Below are 21,770 nucleotides of genomic sequence, written 5' to 3' on the forward strand. Positions count from 1 at the left end.
ACTGTGATACAGATTTTTTTGAAAACAGAAAAATCGAATTGCTGATTTAAGAATATCAGGCTGTTGTGTCGTTTGGACTTTGAGGATATTTCCAAATGCTTCTCACATGAAATACCATCTGTAATGATTCCTTAAGCAGGTGATCATGCCGTCTTACCTCTGGACGTTTCTTCAGCTTTGATACATTAGATCACACTGTTCCTCCCTTTCTGTGCAGTTGTTATTAATGCTACTGGTTTACCACATCAGAAATCATGTTTATAGTTATAAGGGGTGGAGACACGATAATCAGATGACATTTATAGTGTTGCATATAAAACAGAAGCGTTACTGAAGCTGTACAGCCGTCTGAAGACGTCTTATTGGCAGCGTCAAGATGAATTAGTCGATTTACCAAATTTCCCCATCTTCTCATGTCATATTTTGTTCTTTTGAACGACAAACTTTTGAAATTAACTTTATAAATGACACAGGATGGAAAACTGTTGCTTCACTGACAGATTCTCTATTCACTTGCCTCCAGAAATCATTAAATTTAGCGCTCAATTGTTTTGCAGCACACACGGCACTCCCATCCTTCATTAGATTAGATTAGATCCATTATGTCTGTGTCTTGATAATATTTGATAACTCTCCACCTCATCTTTTCCTTCTTCCGTTCCTCGCCTCTTCTCTAAATCAGTCCACACGCTGAACGTCCTCGCTGCTCCTCTCTCTAACGGCATCATCTTGATTTGTACTTCAAATTGTTGATACTGGAATTAATCTCCATCACGGTTGGGTCGGATTCAGTTTTATAATTTCATCGCGACCATGTCGACTTTCTCATGAATTTAGTTTCAGCTGGTGTCACTGAAACTGAAAACAAACAAACAACCCCCCACTTCACCACTTCCCCCTCCTCGTCTTCTCTAGTTTCTAATACAGATTAGATTTCCCAGCAGCTCCTGCAGCGAATCACATCCTCCTATATCTGTATTTGAGTCGGGGGCGGAAGATGAACTGCCCCCGGGAAGTGACCTTGAGCAGCGAGACTCCGCACACCTTCAAGGTACAAGAACATGAAGTGTGTCATTGGAGCTCGCTGCCTTGTTGAACAGGCAGATATTACACACACACCCACAATGAGATCACGCACACGTATGACCATGCACACGCGGCACTGATCCAAGGACAGTGCAGCACGCAGAGGAGCAGCTGGTGAAGCAACACCTGCAGGTTTATTATGTATACTAATGGAATCACTGTGTATTTATTTCTATAATAAACACATGTTTTTCACTCTCTCTCTCTCTCTCACACACACACACACACACAGACACACACAGGTCTGAGCTACAGAACGCACATGCGTCCTTGTGATGAAGTGTGTCTGTATTCGCGAGTGTGTCGATGCTCCGGCACTAAGTCATAAGGTCCAATTACAGGGTTGGAGGACTGAGGCTGCTGCTGCTGCTGTTGCTATGCCTCAGACCCACTGTTGCTAGGCTGTGACCCCCCCCCCCCCCCCAACTACACGAGGTGAACATGTGGCCTTTTTAAAAACACAATGGCGGCCAATCGGTGACGACAATCGTTCGCTGACACCTACAAGAACGACACAAACATGATCCTGCTGTTTCTAAAAAACAAACTGTGAAAGCACTGCTGTCAAACTGCCAAGAAACGATTAGAAAAAATTGTATAAGAAACAAGTAAAGAAATAAAAACACGTGGATATAATAACAATACTACCCAATGTCTTAAATGTATAATACAGTTTATGGTTAAGCAGTGAAATATCAAGCCTCAATAACATTTCTTTATCATAAGGGTTTGAAAACAGCATCTTTGAAATCATTACCAATTATTCTTTTCTCTTACATCAGTCAGGCTTTACTTTTCAGTGGCTTTTCCATCGTGTATTTTAAAATAGAAATTCAAAGAAGTCTCACTTGAAAAGGTGAGTGAGGTGACAGACATAGAAACTGTGAAGGAGGAGATGGAGGTGGAGGCACCTGCAGAGATATGGATTGAGCTGCTATCATTGTAGTGGAGTGAGGGGGAGGGGGAGGGGGGGAACAGGGAGATATTGAACCTCAGTCTCCTCCTGACAACACCCGTAGGTCCAGTCATACACGGGAGGCTCTCGCCAACACCAGATCAATGGGCCCTCGACAAGTTTGCCATAATGCTGATGGAGAACGGACATTTACTGAAAGTCTGCTGGAGTCGCTGAGACGTCACCTCTATAATCTACGAGATGAGATGACGGCCCAGCGACAGGTTTCTCTACTCAAACTGGAGAACCAGGACGACGTCGATGCTGCGATCGGGTCTTCAATCCTGGATGTTAGAGAGACAAGACCCTGCACAGCGGCTGAAACTCACACACACAGCGAACACTGCAGGGAGCAGTGTTTTCATGTGGAGGAAAGAAACTTTTGTCACAATTTCCCAAAATTAGTCGCCAGTTATCACAACATGAATGGATGAAAAAAAAAAGCTTTTTCTTCAACTCGCTGCCGCTTCATTGTTTCCTCGTAATCTCCCTCCAGGTGAAAAAGACAGAAACAACAGCGCTGTCATCTCTGGCCTGCGAGTCTGGACATCTGTCTGCGCTGCTGCACCTATTTTACACAGCACTCCTCTCCACAGCTTCCTCACACACACCCACACAAGTCCCACAGACAGAACACACACTCCTCTGTTGTCCTAATGGCAGCTTTCTGTTGGGGGGGGGGGGGGGATTGGATTAGGCTGGGCGCTGATTGCTCGGCACATTGATTAATGCTGCCTGCTGCGCTCCAGTGCGTCGTGGCACTCAAGAGAGTCCAGCTGCAGAATGAGATATAATGCACGGGAACAATATGAACACGAACAATGCATGTCAGCTCTTCATCCCCCCCCACCCACTCCATCTTCCCCTGACTCCTGAACTGGGCCCTGAGAAACTTTGACTCCTTCACTTTCAATTACCACCTTATTCAATTACACCAGACTTCAGGAGGACAAAAGCAATAAAGAAAAAAAAACAATAAAACAAACAACTAGCAACCTCCATCCACGCACAGAACAGAACAGTAAGAGGAAGTGATTCCACTGTGACATAAATCTCACACATTTGCAATGAGGAAACAACAAAAGGCAGGTAAACGAAGATAGAGACAAAATTATGACGATGAATAATAAAAAGAGAGGAGAATAAGAAACAGAGGGAGGAGAAGACGCTGTGTTTTATGACTCAGTGCCTCTAGGAAGCTAACAGACATATTTCCATTGACCTCAGCTGTGTTCTGACATGATTGCTTTGCATTGTTTTCTTCTTATAAGCTGAAATATTTGCAGCTTCATAAACTCACAGTTCGAAGATGTTATGAAAACAATTGCGTACTCACACTTCCAACAGAAATTCAGGAACATGATCCCACTGGAGACATGTTTGTGTCCTGCCCGCAGAGAGTAGTTCCAACAGCAGAGAGCTGAAGCGTCTGGTGATATTTCAAAATGATGTTTCACCGACGACAACAAGAACTCCGGAGCATCAACTCAACTAAAACAGCAATATCTCAATTTAAAAACCTCCCTGTCATTTGAGACGATAGAGGGAGAATAAAGAGTCAGCATTCTGAAAAGTTGTCTCACTCCCTTTCCTCTCTCCTTCCTCTCTCAAGCTGGCGTCGTGCCGCGGCGAGCGAGGGAACGGGAACGGACGGGAAAGAAAACACGCTGGAACAACATTGCCGCTCTGACTCGCGCTTCCTGTTTGCCCTCCCCGTGTCATTTCCTGTTTGAAGTGTGCAACTTTTTCGGGCCAATCAGGACGTCAGAGGGAGATCCAGTGTCCTTCACATGTCACATGTCGCGCATGAAACTTTCCAGCGACACTTGCCACCTTTAACCAGTCCTTCAGCCAAAAGTACCTAATGGCTGCTTCTTTATGGGGGGGGATTAATTAAATACAGGATGTCTGAACGCCAATACGGACATTTTTTTATGATATTTAGACCAATAATTGTCTATAAACTCTACTGTTGAGGCAACTTATTAAAAAAATATATATATTCTGTATGTGATTTTATAATTTCCTGACCTTTATTCTAGGTAAATATGATCAATAGATTAAATATAGATATCTAGATTTGTATATAATCGTATCATCGTGGCAGATTTGAGCCCAGCTGGCAGCTCCGCTGACACTCTGGCTGACTGTGTTGTTCTGCTTTAAACCACCGTGGTTAAACTTTAATTCACTGCATTTTCACTGCATGCGGTTTTTCTTCGCTTCGCTCTGCCACATAAAATACAAACCAGCAAACAAAGGTTATGACTCATAAGTGGTGATCTCCTGTGGTTAGTCAGGGAATCCAACTCAATCAGCCACAGTGAAGTAGTTTGTACTTTAATTACTTGATATTATTTGTTTTCTCCACGTTGTAGTTTTGCTTGGGCCACTTCTTTATGTCCTGTTTATTCACTGTCGCTCTTCCTCCTCCTTGTGTTTGGTTTGTCCCGTTCTTTTTGTGTCCAACTCACAGGGAGTGAACACAGAGGATGTTGTACGTGGTGCAGAATGTGAAAGTTACGGAACTGAACAGTCCCCAGTTTGAGTTTGGCTCTGTTCGTCATTTCTCCAAAGTCAACTGACTAATAAAGGCATAAAATGATGTTAATGTCAAACTGTCCCACATTCGTAAATTCATCTCAGAGGCGTTTAAAATTGAATTGAGCAAATTTAAATATACATTTTGAAAGACAAAACAACAATTGACTAATCAGATGAACAGAGGAAGTGCTCCTATCTCTCCTCTAAATAAAAAGGCTTAATAACCCAAATAAAGATCAATAAATAAACATTTCAAGCAGGATAATATATAATAAAACATATAATTGCAGCCCAATATGCACAAGAAATTCATATAAAATATATATAAATATGATTTCAATTAGTCACTTCCTTCTTCCTAAGCTCTGACTGATGAATTGAGAAATAACTAGAGGAGTAAATGTTCTAGAGTTCAAACTAAACAGTGAAAGTATAACTTTAACCAAAGGCCAATAGATCAGTGAACCAATAAATCCAAACTGTGACGGTGACTCCACATTAAGACGCAGGCCTCCCTCCGAGCTAACCTCTCCCAGGCCTCCCACTGAACAGCCACCATGTTTACCACAAAGGTGTGTGTGTCTGTGTGTGTGTGTGTGTTGTTTACAAGGCAAGAGTAGAATAAACAGCTGGTGAAGCAGCAGAGGGCCGAGCAGAAGAAGAAGAAGAAGAAGGAGGAGGAGGAGCACTTGGTTTGATGTACGCAGGAGCAGACAGCCGAAGATCTACGACCGCACGGTTGCAGTGACTGCTGCACCAGCGTGGGAGTCTACGAATATTACCCACAATGCTCTGTGTTCTCTCTCTCTCTCTCTCTCTCTCTCTCTCTCTCTCTCTCTCTCTCTCTCTCTCTCTCTCTCTCTCTCTCTCTCTCTCTCTCTCTCTCTCTCTCTCTCTCTCTCTCTCTCTCTCTCTCTCTCTCTCTCTCTCTCTCTCTCTCGGCAGCATTCATACATCACAAAGTCGATCAGGTGTATCCCGCTTGACACTGGTCGATAAGGTGTGTGTCGTATATCATGAGGTTGACAGGCGGTAAGATGTTTGTCACTGCCTTTGTGTGTGTGTGTGTGTGTGTGTGTGTGTGTGTGTGTGTGTGTGTGTGTGTGTGTGTGTGTGTGTGTGTGTGTGTGTGTGTGTGTGTGTGTGTGTGTGTGTGTGTGTGTTAGGGTACTCAGTGGTTCGCTGTAAAGCTGCTTTCAAACATGCACTGCAGTCCGGACATTTTCCTGAAATGTTCCAGAGGGGCTTCATGTGAAAACATATTATAAAAAGGTCACAGAAGCGATGCAATAAAACACAGCTGAACCTTTTTCATTTTATAAAAGCCCATCTGTCTGCAGTCCAGACATGAAGTATTGATGGACTCAACTTTCTGAGCAGGAGGGCCGCCGCTGAAAAACAGCAGCTCCACTCGGCTCACCATGGAAACTGAGGCCAACAAAAGCCAATGATTAGACAACTTCAGAGTTTCTGTGTGCTTGTGTCTGAGGGAAAGAGGGTTGGTTTAAAATATAACTAAAAACGTTCTTTCTTCTCCAGTCGGCACAGAGCAGCTTCACGTCTTTCTTTTGCAGCTTTATCATCGTCTGGACAAACTATATTTGCAGAATATTTATGATGCAGCTGCAGGAATTCACAAAATCAACTTGACCAAACCTTCAGAGCACCTCAGCTTTCTGTTCCCTGTGAATCTGATATCTCATGGCTTCAAAATGCCGTTTTCTCTGCTGCTCTCACATTCTGTAATCTTTGCCGGGGTCACCAGCCCACCTGGCGTTTTGTCAAGAACATCAGAATAAAGAGCAGATATACGCTGCACCGACCATCTGTAAATCCCAAGGTCCACTTTGAGTTGTATAATGCAGCAGAAAAAACTTGATAAAAGTGTGGCAGAGTGGAAATGTTTCACGGCAGCAGCAGAATAAACCGGTGAAAGTGCTGCTAACCTTGTTACCGTTTTTCAGCGGCAGCAGCAACGATGAAAAATGTGCCAAAAATGTTCTTTCATGCTCCTCTCGTCAACAGAGAGAACAGCCGTCCGATCCAAAATCAATTATTGAAACTCTGCAGTTTCAGGCAGAGAGGCACTGGTCTCCGTAAATATTCTCACTTTATTGAAATACAATCGTTATTTCCTTAATATCATCAGTCTCACATGATAAACACCACAGTTGTTGTCTTCTATGTCTAAAACATCTTTGTTGGTAGAATATTATCAAAATGCTGGAAAAAGCTGAACCGATAAGTTGATTATTCGATCAAAAGAAAATTAATCTTCAGGTTCAAGCTTTGTAAATGTGAGTTTCTGAGGCGTCGATGAGAGAAAATTAAGTTTCTTAGAGTTTCGAGGTGTTGGCTGCACAAAACAAGACATTTGAGGACATGACCTGAGGCACTGGGTAACCGTGATGGACATTTTTAACCTTCTTCTGACATTTTAAGCCACACGATCAGTCAATCAATCTAGAACATCATCAGCGGATTAATTGATAATGACGATAAACATTATCTGAGCACAAAACACAAAGACAAACCCAGCAGCAAAACCTCAAAAAGGTTCTTAAAACTTCAGTTAATGGGATGAATGGGTGGAAAAACACTCGTCTACCAGGGTGAGATGAGGACACCATTACATATTCAACATTTTCCAGGATGTTAAGGCATCATTTAACTGTGTCTCCTGCACATGAGAGTCCCTGTGGTTCTAGATTTTTCCCACAAACCACCAGAGCAAATAAAATAAAAACAAAATCAATGAACCTGCACGTCATCCATCGAGCCAGGAGAGGACGACACTGCCTGGACCAGAGCTGGTTTTTTAATAAGAGGTCTTACATATGGAAAAGCTGACACATAAGTACGTAGTGTGCAGGTGAGGATGTGTTCAGGTATGTGAGCGACTGGGCGTGTGTCTGTGTGTGTGTGTTGCCGTAACATTATATTACTCATTAGACCTCTCTCTGGCTACTTCAGTGAACACACACACTCTGATGCCCTGAGGACCGGGTCTGTGGATCCATTTCCTCCTGCTGCCCTGTTTACTGGGAGATGTAATTATATTCCAGCGAGGCTTCCTTCCTCTAACTCCCCCCCACCACCACCACCACCACCCCTCCTGTAACTCCACACACACACACACACACACACACACACACACACACACACACACACACACACACACACACACACACACACACACACACACACACACACACACACACACACACACACACAGACAGATCCCCGTCTCCACAAACATCAGATCCAAACAGACTTCAACTCTGCAGGAAAGGACAGAAAACGCCAAGAAAGTGGACAGACAACATTCCACAGTAGCACAACTGGCATCGGATCACACGTTACACACGGTTCAATCTTCCATCATCATGGAGCATGAGGGTAGAGCGTGGCAGGGGAAAGAAGAGTGATGGGAGGGGGGAGTATCACTGACAGAAAGAGAAAAGAAAGTGAAAGAGAAGGAGGAGACGAAATAATGACAGATAAAACACAAACATTCAAGTGAAACATTCTGAGTTTAAATATCGCTGAGACATTTTTTACGTCTGTCGCAATGTCACAGTCTAAAACTTTAGAACTACTAGAAGGATCTGGTGGTGGTGTTGTTTTGTGAATATTCTAAAGTATCTTCATACTTTTCAAGCAGCCACTGGTTTCCATGAATCCATACGGTTGAGGACTGACTGAGTGACTCTGGATTTCGTGGTCGGCAGCAGTCATGGTTTGTGGCAAATGGGTTAAATCGTGTGAAATCATTTGCTGCCATCATACAGAGCTGTGTCACATCGTGTTAAGAGAAAAGGCAGAGAGCTAATCAATTCTCCTCAGATTGTTTCAGCTCCACACTGAATGTTTTCCATTTTGCCAGCTCGTGCTTTGGTGGTCTATGAATCGTCTGCGTCATGCCGATAAAGCAGCCGGCGAAACAAATTGAACTGTGGGTAAGGAAGAGAGAAAAGTCAGTGTAACAGCCGCACTAGAGAGAACTGTGGGAGTGCACAGCTCAGGCTTAATGAGCATTTTGGTGCTGCAGTGAAAAAACACACACCAGAGACAAACTCCGCCACCACAACGCCTGTCGCCTCTCGATGAGGACTCGGCTTAATCCTCAATCTCCGTTCAAGTTCAAATCCAAAGAATGTCCACGGTGACGAGGCCTCGACGTGGAGGAGGCGACAGAAATAAACCTGCCCAACCTGCGCGACAACAAGAAACTGAAAGTCTCCGCAGGTGAGCTCCGAACAAACAAATACTGATCTCTACAGTAATCAGCCTGGAGCTGTTGTGCGGACAGAGAAGCTCTTGGTATCTGGAGCCAGTGAAGACGTACGGTATTTCCCAACAGGAGATCCGCCACAGGGCTTAAACAGGTTCTTCAACAAAAATATATTATGTATATACAAAGATACACAAGAGGATGTGCTGTCAGGAATATTATATAATTCAATGAACACACACACACACACACACACACACACACACACACACACACACACACACACACACACACACACACACACACACACACACACACACACACACACACACACACACACACACACAATGAGTGTTGGAAAGGAACCAAAAACAACAACAGATCTTCATGGACATCTTGGGTATTTGTTTTGATGTAGATATCAGCTGATGTTTCAGTATTGTGTTGGCTCACACCCTCCTGCATCCTCTCGTCTCCTCTTAAATGCAAGTATTCCTGCAGTAAACCGAGAATATTGTGAGGTCTTTTTCTCCTGGAATCACACATCCGCCCCCCTCGCCCACTGGGTGGTACCGGAAACAACGCACCTCCACTGAAGCGGCGCTTTAATTCCATTCTATTTTCAGGCTGAACACCCGCTAAGAGCTATTTGAAACTGCGATGTCTTGGGCGGAGAATGACATGCACCGCGGGGAGACATTAGCACCATTAGCTGTCATCTATCCTGTGTGATTAACATCATAGCGGGGAATTGGCAGCTTTACAGGCCGTGTTCACAAGATTCCCCCGGCTTGGAGAATGTGGTCGAGTGAATAACACTCTCGCTTCCCTCGAGCCCCATCGCCGAGGTGTCCCCCGGGGGCTCAGACACAAACTTTCCCCGACAGCGGCCGACTGCTGAAAGACTGAGCTCGAGTCGAGCAGCCTCCAGGTGTGTGGCTGCACGAATGTAAACCAGGACGCGAGCTGGAAAAAGAACATGCATGTCCAGCTGACCGTGAATAGATTCTGCAGGTCTAGCAACAGAGTCAAGTGCAAGGACCTCGGCTGTGCGTCCTGTGGCTAAGCTAACCGCGCGTTCGAGTCCAGCAGATGGAGGCCAGATGAGGCTTTGAAGAGGGGATAATTATCCTGCACCACACCCAGACGCTGTGTGTGCCCGGCACGCCACGATGACATCAGTCTCCCTCTGACAGGGAGGGATGACTGTGTGTGTGTGTGTGTGTGGGGGGTGGGGGGGGGGAGATAGGTGAAGGACAGGTGAGCAGATTGGAGCCAACAGGCTACGTCTGCACACTCATGCTGCCTTCAGGTGCTCCTCAGAAACCTCCAACCTGTGAGTTCGTGGAGACCAGCAGCACATCTGAAAGTGTTTTTTCGTGGGTTAATAACAACATGGACCCTGTAAAGAGGTAATTTCAGGGCGGTCGTCGTCCTGTTTTAGAGACTAACTGGCAATGGAGACCAGTAAAGACCTTGAGTGTTACCAGTTGTGTTGAAAGGAAATTTGTGAATATGGAATAGTTTAAATTTTCCGCCAAGCACTGATGATTGTTTTCCTTTACCAGGATTACGGTGCTGCAGTCATTCTTTTCCAGACTCACATGCAGTCGCACAATCTAACCAGTTCATCTGTGAGTCCCAGTGAACGTTTGTGTCACATTTGAAAGGATTCTCTCGAGGTTGTGTTAAAGATAACACGTTCACAAGGGAAAGAAGCGTTTTGTGGAGTCAGAATGATCTTCACCTTCGACCAACAGAATCTAACCAGCTCTTCCGTGAGTTTAACCAAATTTAAAAGGGGTTCTCTGGAGCTGTTCCAGAGATATAGAGCTCAGTCTAATTCTTTCCTTTGTACCTTGTTCTCCTTCTGTCTCCTTTGTTTTCCTCCTATTCCACTAAAATTCACACCGACCGGAGACACTCATCCATCCTTGTTAAGGGTCTCGTTAGAGGAGGCCAATCCCGCCCTGCCCCGGGGTCGATGGTCATGTGTGTGTGTGGTAGGAGGGCAATTAAGGTAATTAGCTCTGGATATCAACATCTCCGGGCAGAGAGAGTGAGTCCATCAAAGGCTGAGATGAATAATGAAACACAATGGCAGCTCCTTACAAAGCACATTTAGAAGAACAACACAAAGTTTCAGGCAAATGTTCAGACCTCAGTGCAGGTCTGAAAGCACCAAAACAAAGACACACAAACAGAAGAATGTATCACGTAAACCACTGAGCTGCTGGTGGGCTTTTACCAATACTCATCAATCACCCTTTTCTCCATTTTCATCACTCACAATCAATCAAACCAACCACCCAACACACACACACACCTGTTTGTGTATGTGTGCGGCCGACGAAGTGTGTAAAGGCAAAGGCAGTAATTGGGTTAAACCTCTCAGCAGCCCCCCCCCCCCTCCCCACCTCCTTCAACAGCGTCTGCTTAATCCAATCTCCTTCCAGGAAACGCCTCACATGGTTGCCCCGGTAACCCAGTCCCAGCCCCCTGGTACACAGATCTGCAGCCTCACGGAGAAACGCCGCAGACCAGACGCTCGCGGCACACAGGGAGTCAACAGCGCTGGCAGGAGGAAACGCTGGCTCCCGCTCAAGCCTTATCTGTGAAGTGAGCTAAATGGTAAAGAAAAACAAGGAGGTCTGAGAGGAGAGAGCTGAAAAAACGTGGAGGCCTGATACCAAAGAGCAAATCCCTTCGAGGGGGGGTGAATAAGTAAACTCACTTTCTTCTGTTCTTTCTTTCTGAACCTTAATAATTCACAGACACATGAACATTTGAAGATATATCAGTGTGATAAGAATACTACTAATGACAGTTTGGTCCATGTCCCATCTACTAACACGGAGGAGGCAGGGGTTTACAATCTAAGCTGCAGCAAACCACCAGGGGACGATCAAGAGCTTTGGCTTTACTTTTTAGGAGCTGTGATATCATCCAGCGTTATTTACAGTCTATGATAGAAACAAACAACCATCGACGCTCACAATCACATAGACAATAAACCTAAATATATATATAGATATATAAAAGTGTCTTGTTTTAAAATATCATAATAATGAATTAGATTTTGCAAATAAACACTTTCCCATGACTAGTACGATATCACAACAGGCATAAACTGCTCACAGGATAAAAAAAAACTTCTGCCTCTTTCATTAATATAATGACGATAATCTCAGCTTTAATCTCACTGGGTTCAACTACGTGACATTTAGTGATGAACTGATCCGGTGATACAGAGATAGGATCAGTTTCCTGATCCACGATGTGACAGATCCACGTGAAATATCAAATTAAAATAAGCAAAAGTTGAATTTTCCGCCGTCAGTGAACCTTCATTTAGCGATACACAAAATTAGAGTAAAGACTAATTTGATTATTCAACCTGTGACTTTGCAAATATTTACTAGATTATGCCATATTTAAAAACTAGTGATGTAGATTTCATCCATATGATCCAGTGTCATGTTCAGGACACACCCCGGACACCGATCCTCTGGTGCAGTGCGTGTGTGACGTTACACACATGTATGTGCGACATTATGCTGCAGTCTGGCCTCGCTGCGTGACTCACACTGAGCCGACATGTGAGGCCGAGCCATTACAGTCAGTGACATACAGCGGTGCAGGAGCACACCGCCAAACACACACACACACACACACACGTAGATATAGTGAAGGTGGAGATGGGATGGACTCCACAACCTGCTACATTTGCCCTCCCATCATGCTTTGCAGTGTGACTGATGAGTGATGAGGTGCTGAGGGTTGCAGCTCTTCTCCTGAGCGCCATATGTTTCTGCCATCAGGGGTGAAAGAGCAGGATGAAGGTGCAAATGAAGTGTGTTCGTGCTACGAGTATTCCCACTGAGCTGCAGATCTGAAATCTATTTAATGTTCACGAGCAACCACTGGAGGAAAATCTCCATCCACAAAAACTACTCAGCTTAATCTTTAAGGAGACAGATTCTGCTCATATTCAGGGTCATAATTATAATTTAATCCAGATTTTCTCCAGGGGTTTATCTTGCACATATGAAGAAGCAGTAGGAGATTATCTGATTCAGACTCAAACACAACAACAGGAAAATCCAGGCGAGTCGTGGAGCCTGGGTTGAGCAGCAGGAGACAGGAGATAACGTATAAATTCTGCTGAGGAAATACCAGGTTTTTGTTTAGAGCACATCGACACCGGCGTCGGCCGTTATCACCAAAAGCTCTTGAATTTCGTTGTCTGTTCTTTTTTAACACACTAGGGGGAGGAAACACATGATATGTCTCCTTTAACCCTCCAGTAACCAATCCAGTTTTAGAAAACTGAAACATCTCCTAACAACAACCACCACTGAAGATACTGCAATGAACATCAGCGTCAGACAAGGGTTTGACTTAAAAATAGAGAAACTAACAATATTCCCGCTTCCAACACAAGCAGCTCGACAAAAGCACACGTGAACGGCTGGTTTTTCAAAATAAAACATCAGAATAAAAACAGGGACTTACTCATGGTGGGAGTTGAGGGGTGGGGGGCAGGGTGAGGCCCAGGTAGGGCGGGGCTTTGGACAGGTGAGGTTCTTCTCCGCTGGGTCTTTCCTAGAGGCACTCATGACCTGAGGGAGACAAAAGAAAAGCATGAGATCATGTCTGTTCATCTCCGGTGAAGAAGAACGACAGGATGAGAGGCTCTCTTCTTTTCTTTCACAAAATAAAGCTACACTTAGTGCTAATAATTATACAGGCTCCTTCAAGACAGTAACAGTCCTGTGATCTTATCTCATGTTACAGTAAGAGAAAATAAATTCCTGGACTGAATGAGTTCTTCCCTCACCGATACCACATCCTTCCACCAAGTTTCATGATCATCCCTCAAGTAGTTTTTGTGTAAACAAACATACTGAAGAAAACCTAACCTCCTTGATGAAGGTAATAGAATCATTTACAACTAAATTGATGAAAGCAACGGGCCCAATTTCTTCAAAAGTAACAAATAAATTCTTGCATTTGCATTCTTCCATTTGAAATGTACGAATGAGTTGATTAGAGGTTGTGGGCTTTAGCATTAACCTCTTCACTGGGACAGAAATAGCCGGGCACAGAGTGGGTGAATGAGCAGCCTCACAGTGTGTGTCTGTGTGTGTGTGTGTGTGTGTATGTGTGTGTGCATGATGAAAATCCATCCATCCCAATCAGCCGGGTCGTTGGACTAAATAACAGTAATCGGATGATAGTATGCGGTAATAATGGGTTATTTGATCACTCTGCAGATGCTGCAGCAGCAGGAGCAGCAGGAAGATGGAGGGGAGAGGGGGGGGAAATGATGCAGGTGATGTAGAAATTAAGTTCTCCCCGTGTTGCCACAAGCACGACTCCTGCAGATGCTGAGAGATCCAATATCCTCCGGGGCTTGCGAGCGAAAAGCAGCACAGGTCAGCAGAACGCCTCGGCAGCAGAGGGAATGTCAAATACGCAGCAGAGCAGCAAACTGAAACACCGGTTCCTCCATTCACACTAACGGTGGAGGGAGAGAGAGCTGATACAGCCATCAGGGCCCTGGTCTCTCTACCGTCACCAGCCACAGGGAATTTACTGTCGGGTGCAGACAGTTTGAAAAGGCAGAGTTAAAGAGCAGCAGAGGATTTGATCGTCGTCCAGCTCCTCACAAAGGTCAAGTGCAAAGTGTGAGACGCATCACAAATCACTCTCATCATTGATAATGATTGATGATTTACGTAAACAGTGAATTGACAATGAAAAGCATCCGAGGGGCGATTATGTAAGATGACGAATGATTGGTTAAACAAAATTAATTATTGATCTGGATTCTAATCTTGTTGGTTGCGACAGTCAATGATTTAATCCACAATATGACGTCATTCTCTGACTTCATGATGATGTCATTCCTACTATGTGATCATACATAGATTTTTGGATCTATAGAAGCTTTAGGATCGTACATATTTGGTAAAATGTATTTTTGAATGATTTTGAATTGTCTGACTTCACTGAATGTATGAAATCAAATGATAAAGAATAATTTTTCAAAGGGCCTGTATGTGAGAACGCAAATGTCTGAGTCAGTTCCCCCGGACACTTCCCAGAACTTTTCCTACCAGCAACCTAGAGTAAAATGTCTAGAAACATGTCAGCGTGAGCCCAGTGGGAAAATATCCAGAAAATTCTAAGCTACATGTGACAAACCTGAAAATGGAAGAATACAAATATCTCAGTGTAAATAAGAGGAGCCGTACACGTGGAAGACGTCAACTTGGAAAGACGGGAAGATTCCAATGTTGCAGTGACTCAGTCGACAAATATACGTGATGTCCCGCCTCCTGCACGCTCCACCCAGGCTCCACCCCTCGCTTAAATGTTGGATGGAAGAGGTGTAACAGCGACAGACAGGAAGTGAGATCTCAGAGTGTTCCAGGCAGACGTCTTAGCCCCCAGGCTGTGACCTGGGATTAGATCCACCATATGTCCACCTCTGTCCCGAGCTCGGACACCAGCCTGTCGCAAGGACTGAAAGTAACGAGCTGCACTGCAGGCAGCCAATCAAACGCGTCGTTAGAGAGGAGGTGGGGTCAGTTCAGAGAGGCTGACTAGCGTTCTGACTGGGCTATTAAAAGATTTAGACTAACACTCGGCTACTGATGGATTTGTTTTGTCTGATGTGTTTCTATGGAGCATTTAAACCGATTAAAAGGAGAATATCATGATCCGATTACACTACATTTCTTTGCAATGTTTCCACCACATTGTTCTTTTACATAACTCTCAAATGACAAGTTAATTAATCAATTAGTCACACAGCTACACAATTCGAGACTTGGCCTGGATCACAAATCCGTCAGGTGTGTTTGAAACTTCATTAGAACCCGTCATCATAGTTAGTTTCTGCTCTGAGGCAACACAACACTGTAAACACAACATCCAACAGAGGAGGAGGAGGAGGTTTAAGACAACACATACAGTCCTGACTTCCATCCGCAGGAAGTTTCACTACAAACTCACACCGTAGGACACAAGACCCTCAGGGGGCGGGGGGTGGGGGGGTACAACGACTCTCAATGACCCGCAAACGACTCCCAGTGAAACCAACTGGTGGGTCCAGCCTCTCAGGTAACCTCAAAAACTGTAGCATGTATCCTGTATATGAACATAAAGTTGATCTGAAGGACTTCTTCCACATCCTGCAGAAACAGCAGCATCAACATCTGGACAGGGAGCTTTTACCTGAGCTGCCGTCACAAGCTGAACTCTTTAAGTGTCGTCTAGTTGACAGTCAGGAAGTTTATATTCTGAACTTTTCCACACATTACTGCACCAACAGGATCCTGTTTTTAATTAGAAATATTATGATCCTCACCGTCAGTGTAATAAAACTGGTTTATTTCAGAATATTCTGGCACCTCCACAGTCGGTAACATAAAACAATCATTATTATTGGCAGCTTCAGTGTCAAGCCTCCATGTTAGTCAAGAAACAAGACCTCTTTTGTTCTGGGGCCGTAAACTCGGCAGGACAGCAGCTGTGAGGGACGTGTAGCCACTGTTACGCCGCGTTAAAGATTAACCACGTAACCTGAGACTGGTTACACGTCTCCGAGGTGAATTAACTACCGACACCGACATGAATACAAACACTGTGAACGGGCGGTGAAGGCAGATTTATCAAGAATTATCTGTATCGGCCGCAATGAGCTCAGAACAGCAGCGGCGTGTTTGCTGGACATGAGATTAGTTACATGTGATGCAGGTTCAGGAGCCAGTGCAGTCGCGATCCTCACACAAACACACAGCGGGCAGAGGGCAGCTCAGCATCTGGTGGAGTGTGTTGTGCGTGTGTGTGTGTGTTGTGTGTGTGTGTGTGCGTGATGCTGGGCATTAAAAGACAGAGCGCAGGACTGAGCCAGCGGAGATCAGCAGCCAATAAAGACAGGCAGCGGCAGCAGCTTGGTGCCAAGGCCTGGACGGCAGTGAGGGAATGCAGAAACCCTCCGTTGCGTGTGTGTGTGTGTGTGTGTGTGTGGACTGCATCTGGTATGTGGGTGGGCCGCCCGCCTTGTGAAGTCAGTTAAATTCTTATCAGATTTGAACAAAAACTGCAGCTTTTACACAGGAACGTGTAACGTTAGACTCCTGTTCAGTGTTTTTAAAGGGACAGTTCCACATTTCGGGAAACAGCAGTGCTTTCTTGCAGAGATTTGGGAGTGGTATCAATCTGTTTGTCAAACTTGGCCAAATGTTGAATGATTCCTTTGGAAATGGATTTAGGTCCAAACTGAAACAGAAATGCTAAAAAGTGATAATTAAGGCCATTAAAGTACGATAACTCAGAGTTAGTTAAGTTAAGCTGAATCACATTAAAGCAAATACACCAAACAACACTAGTTTCAACGTGCTTTTCTGTAAAATATGGAAATACAAATGAGTTGTAGTTACAGCTACAGATGCCTGTAGTGGAGAAATGCGAGTAAAAGCATCTTGTGACGGTTCTGATGATGAAATGTTGTATGAAGGAAATTCTGTTTATAATTAGCAGAGTGAAAATGTCCCGTCGCATTCAAAGGTCTTGAAAATGTCACAGAGCAGCGACTGTATAAAAGTCAGCGGGAGGTTCTGTGTAAAAAAGGTCAAGTGTTGACAATGGTGCTCGACGACTTATCTGACCTTTAACCTCAAAACGCGGCAGCAACAAGCGTCTATGCCACTGAAGCCTGAAGACGTGATGAGCTGCAGGGAAACCAGGGCCCGACCTGGAGCCAGACCTTGGCTCATGGGGCCCTGACCGAAAGAAAAACATGGACCCATCACCCGCTGTGAAGGGGCATCTGCGAACAGAGCTGTGCAAGTCAAGTCTGTGCAGGAAAAGGAGGACAGGCGGGATGCGGCGTCAGCAGGAGTATGGGCGTTGTACCAGACAGCTGCAGTGAAGAAGGAGCTTCACAGTGGATATGAACCCTCACCTACAGCCGTGAGCTCTGGGTAGTGACCGAAAGAATGAGGTTGAGAATACAATAGATGAAATTAGTTTTCCCCGTCAGGTGTCTGGGACAGGAGTTAGGAGTTCAGACTTCTGGAAGGAGATTTTATCGGGATGCTTCATGGGCTCCTACCATTCGAGGTCTAACGGGCACGCACAGCCGGGAGGAGACCGAGAACTCGCTGGAGGGACTACATATCCCATCAGGCCTGAGAAAACCTCGGGATCCACCAGGAAGAGGTGGAAAGTGGGAGTGGGGAGAGGAATGTGTGGAATAAGACGATGGACGGACTAAGGGCGGACAGTTTGGATCCTTGTGTGCGTTAGAACATGTTTCTGTATCAAAACAAATAAAAAAATGCAGGAAGTGAAGGAGCAGGACGGTCACATGAATGTTCCAACTCGGAATAAATGAATGTTTAAAATACGAAATAAAGCTTCATGTGTTTAAAGCCTAATGTCTCCAGGTGTCTGTATTTATCCTTCTTTCATATCACATGTTCTGTGGATGATAGGAGAAGTTACAGTAGAGCGACAGGACGGTTGGATTTCTGTCTCTACTTTGCATGAGAGCCGGGAAAGAGCTGATCCCAGAGAAGCGATTCAGCAGCAGAGACACAATGGCTCCAGATAAAAGCTGATGAGGCAAATAGTCTGACCCTGACACATCCTGACATGCAGCTCGTTTCATCGCGGCCTGACACTCAGACTTTATCCACAGCTTTTAGAACCAAAGCGGCCGGGCCTTTATAATGTAACATTTATAATGTTTCAGATGAATCTGTCTCTTCTGGTTGTTTGCCAGGAAACTGAAAGCTCGGCCTCCACTTCATCGAACCCTCGAGTTTAAAGGTTGTAAGTGTGTTAAAGCTCCTGCAGTCACAGCAACACACACACACACACACACACACACACACACTACTACTATAAACACCTTGTGTTTTCAAACTGAAAAGCTCCTGTCTGCTTTAAGCCGCATTATCCCGAAGTGGGATAGGAAGGATTGAAAGACTCACTGCTGTCAAGACTGCTGCATTCAGAAAATACGACTTCCTACCAACATTTTCAAAATAAAATGCTCCATTTTCTTTAAGAAGGCCATAAGGATTATTGTTATTATTATATAACTGTATAATACGATTACTTCTCCTGTGGGGTCATAACAGAGGACATTTATCAATTGAATTGGATTTGGCTTCAACGCTGTTTACCTCTGAAACTCCAGAAGTGTTTTGTGGACTCAAACACTTCAGCCCCCCCCCCCCCCCCATCGCCATAATGGTGAGTAGACAATGAGGGAATTTAAATTTTTGGGTTAACTATCCCTTTGATTCATTTAAATTGGTGAACTTGTATTATTGAAATTTTGAATTTTCAGCCTATGTAATGTTTCCAGGCCTTAAGAACTATTTTTCAGGTTATACCAGATTCACAATGTCTAGAAGTATGACATGCTCTTATTTTATTATTTAAGGTTTTTATATTTGTTACTTTACTAGATAAAAAACATTCACCATATGCATTTATAAAATGTTATTTACAGTTCTTTTTCCTCTGTAACTGACATGTTTCATGCTTTTATTTTGAATAAATGACAGCCTTACATCCGTTATTCCTGACGTGTTCAAGTTGATGCACCTTGTTTAAACGGTAACTACCTCAGGAAACTGCACGCGCTGCTCAACTTAATCAAACACAAGCACTACACAAACACACGTGCACGCGCCGCTGCGTACGTGCACGCTCGTGTTGTTATTGTTGTTGTTTTTAAACGTAAACAACTGATTCTTGTAAAAATGCAGCTCATGCAGCTCCGAGCTCATCAAAGTGAGCGACAGGCCGCCGCAGCCAATCAGGAGCCTCGGTGCTCGCGGTTACAGCCAATCAGAGGCTGAGGTTGGTGCACCGGCCTCATTGATTCCGCTGCGGGAGGTTCCGTCACATCAAAGCTGCAACAACCCGCCAAAATAACACCGGAACTACAGCGTTTTAACATTCAAAATAAAACACTGCTTTAGTAGACCTGCTTTATACAAACATACAAGAAAATGAACTTTAGCGTAAACCTTTAAGGGTTACATGATTACAACTGCATTTTATATCGAATGATTTAAAATGTGGTGACGATTTACAAACCTCACGGATATAAATAGGGTGATCCAAATAATAGGAACACCTACAATTCAGCAGGGTCACATAGTTCATCCTCCAAAATGATCATAAAGTTGAATAAACACCTCCCTGAGATAAATTAAACACCAGCTGAATTAAAACTTTTTGCTGTATCCAATAAACTGACAGAGGATATATTTGTAGGGCCTTTTATTTTTATCTTTCAAAGTAATGGATGACTGCTCTACTCAAGTGTGCCAGTACTCTATAGAATTATTAACAAATGTGCATTTCCTCCCCTGTGAAAGGGGATATTAACTGCAACTATACACATATATATTAATAACACAATTTATCCATAAGCTCGGCCCACGATCACCGCTCGGCTGCATGTAAATAAAGACTCTTATTGTGTAGGAGGATACCGGAAGTGCCTTTGATGTGCTGCGTTAGCTCCACAGCGGTGGGTTCGGCTGCGTAGGCCTCAGTGAATACAAATAAGCGCAAAGTTTACAATAATAAAAACACCACGTAGCTTCTGTTCGCAGACGCAGAACGAGCGCGATCCATTTGGCGCCAGCGGAGTCCGAACAGCCCGCGGCGCCATGTTTGGACGTCACTTTGGGAAGAGCACCGTTAACGCACCGCGGCGGCAGCGACACCGTGTCCGCCGACACACGGAGCCGTTTCCACCCCCACCCGATAAGTTACCGACGAGCTCCGACAAGAAGCGACCCACCGGGAGCCCTCACCTTCTCTGTCCGCTCGCCGGGGTCCTCCTCCTCGGTCACATCGCTGCGGGTGTTTCCCGGGACGAAGCGGAGCAGGGAACGTCCATGGTCCCGTAACCAGGAAGTCCGGAGCACTTCTCAAACTCTGTGTGTGTGAGTGAGTGTGTGTCGGTGTGTGTGTGTGTGTGAGGAGCTCAGGTAGACAATGCGCCGCCCGCCGGGCTCTGGGCTCATGTCACCGGCTGCAGGAGGCTCAGTGCTCTGTGGTCTGTGAATCCTCAAGAACCAAACACGGTTAATTACGGTAATTATCATTAAGCCAGCAACAATAAACCGCTTTAACAACTTTTCTTAATATAGAAACACAACAACCACAATTTAGACTTTACACATCTACTGGGATTAAAGTACTTTATTATTGTTCCAGTGTTTCCAAAACAAAATGAGTAAGCCGGAAAATTTGGTACGGACATTCTCCGGAGTTTCTCCCACCTTTTAAGGCCCCACTTTTACACCCTAAGATATCTGTATTTTATTTGAATTGTTTGCGTATGTCACGTCTTCTGCTGCTTTCAGAAACACAAATGTCCGATCGAGACACTTCGCAGTTTTTTACGGAGTTTATCCGCCTGGCCTCCGAGTATAATGTCCGTAGAAATCCAGAAGTTGATGTGTGAACACAGCAGGAGATTCACCTCGACTCGGACATTTCTCACACACGGCCACACAAATCTTTCTTTAAAGTCAGATAATCAGAATCAGCTTTATTTGCAATGCATGTGTACACTGTTAATTGTACTTACGCAAATGGACAAACAGACTAAAGCTAACAAAATATACGTAACTTCAAATAGAAGAGGACAATCATGCAATTATGCTCAAACAGATATGAATACAGGTCGCTTACGTACATAAACAATACATAAGTTGATACATAAACACAGCATGAGAGGTGAGGACGTTGCTATAGCCTCAAACCATTTAAGCAGAATTGCACCATTACCTGCCACATGAAGCTTTTTCAGTTTTGTATGGCTGTTAATATGTTATTTGTGACACATAGTAAAGTCACATGTCTACGTGTTGGCTGCTGCAGGTTAAAGAACAGATGCTG

At 44.5% G+C, this 21,770-nt stretch overlaps 1 protein-coding gene and 1 long non-coding RNA gene across 3 annotated transcripts in view; one reads left to right on the forward strand and one right to left on the reverse strand.

The window, feature by feature from the left end:
* The window catches only part of usp6nl (USP6 N-terminal like), a 50,759-nt gene extending 29,828 nt beyond the window's left edge, over positions 1–20,931 (reverse strand). Inside the window, exons 1-2 of one of the 2 annotated variants that reach the window (XM_034577919.1) lie at positions 20,678–20,931; positions 13,335–13,441 (exon numbers count right to left, since the gene is read on the reverse strand). In XM_034577919.1, coding sequence (XP_034433810.1) covers positions 13,335–13,338 — 4 coding nt within the window. In that variant the 5' untranslated portion in view covers positions 13,339–13,441; positions 20,678–20,931. Of the gene's footprint in view, positions 1–3,377; positions 3,574–13,334; positions 13,442–20,677 lie in introns of those variants that run through there. The other variant, XM_034577918.1, reaches the window with a different exon arrangement.
* On the forward strand, positions 3,475–18,277 carry LOC117757169. The gene is made up of 3 exons (XR_004613049.1): positions 3,475–3,614; positions 11,483–11,494; positions 18,267–18,277. It is a non-coding gene; the product is annotated as an uncharacterized LOC117757169 (long non-coding RNA).
* Positions 20,932–21,770: the final 839 nt, after the last annotated feature.

The sequence above is a fragment of the Hippoglossus hippoglossus genome, chromosome 23 (genome assembly GCF_009819705.1).
Source record: "Hippoglossus hippoglossus isolate fHipHip1 chromosome 23, fHipHip1.pri, whole genome shotgun sequence".
In the NCBI taxonomy this organism is placed as follows: domain Eukaryota; kingdom Metazoa; phylum Chordata; class Actinopteri; order Pleuronectiformes; family Pleuronectidae; genus Hippoglossus; species Hippoglossus hippoglossus.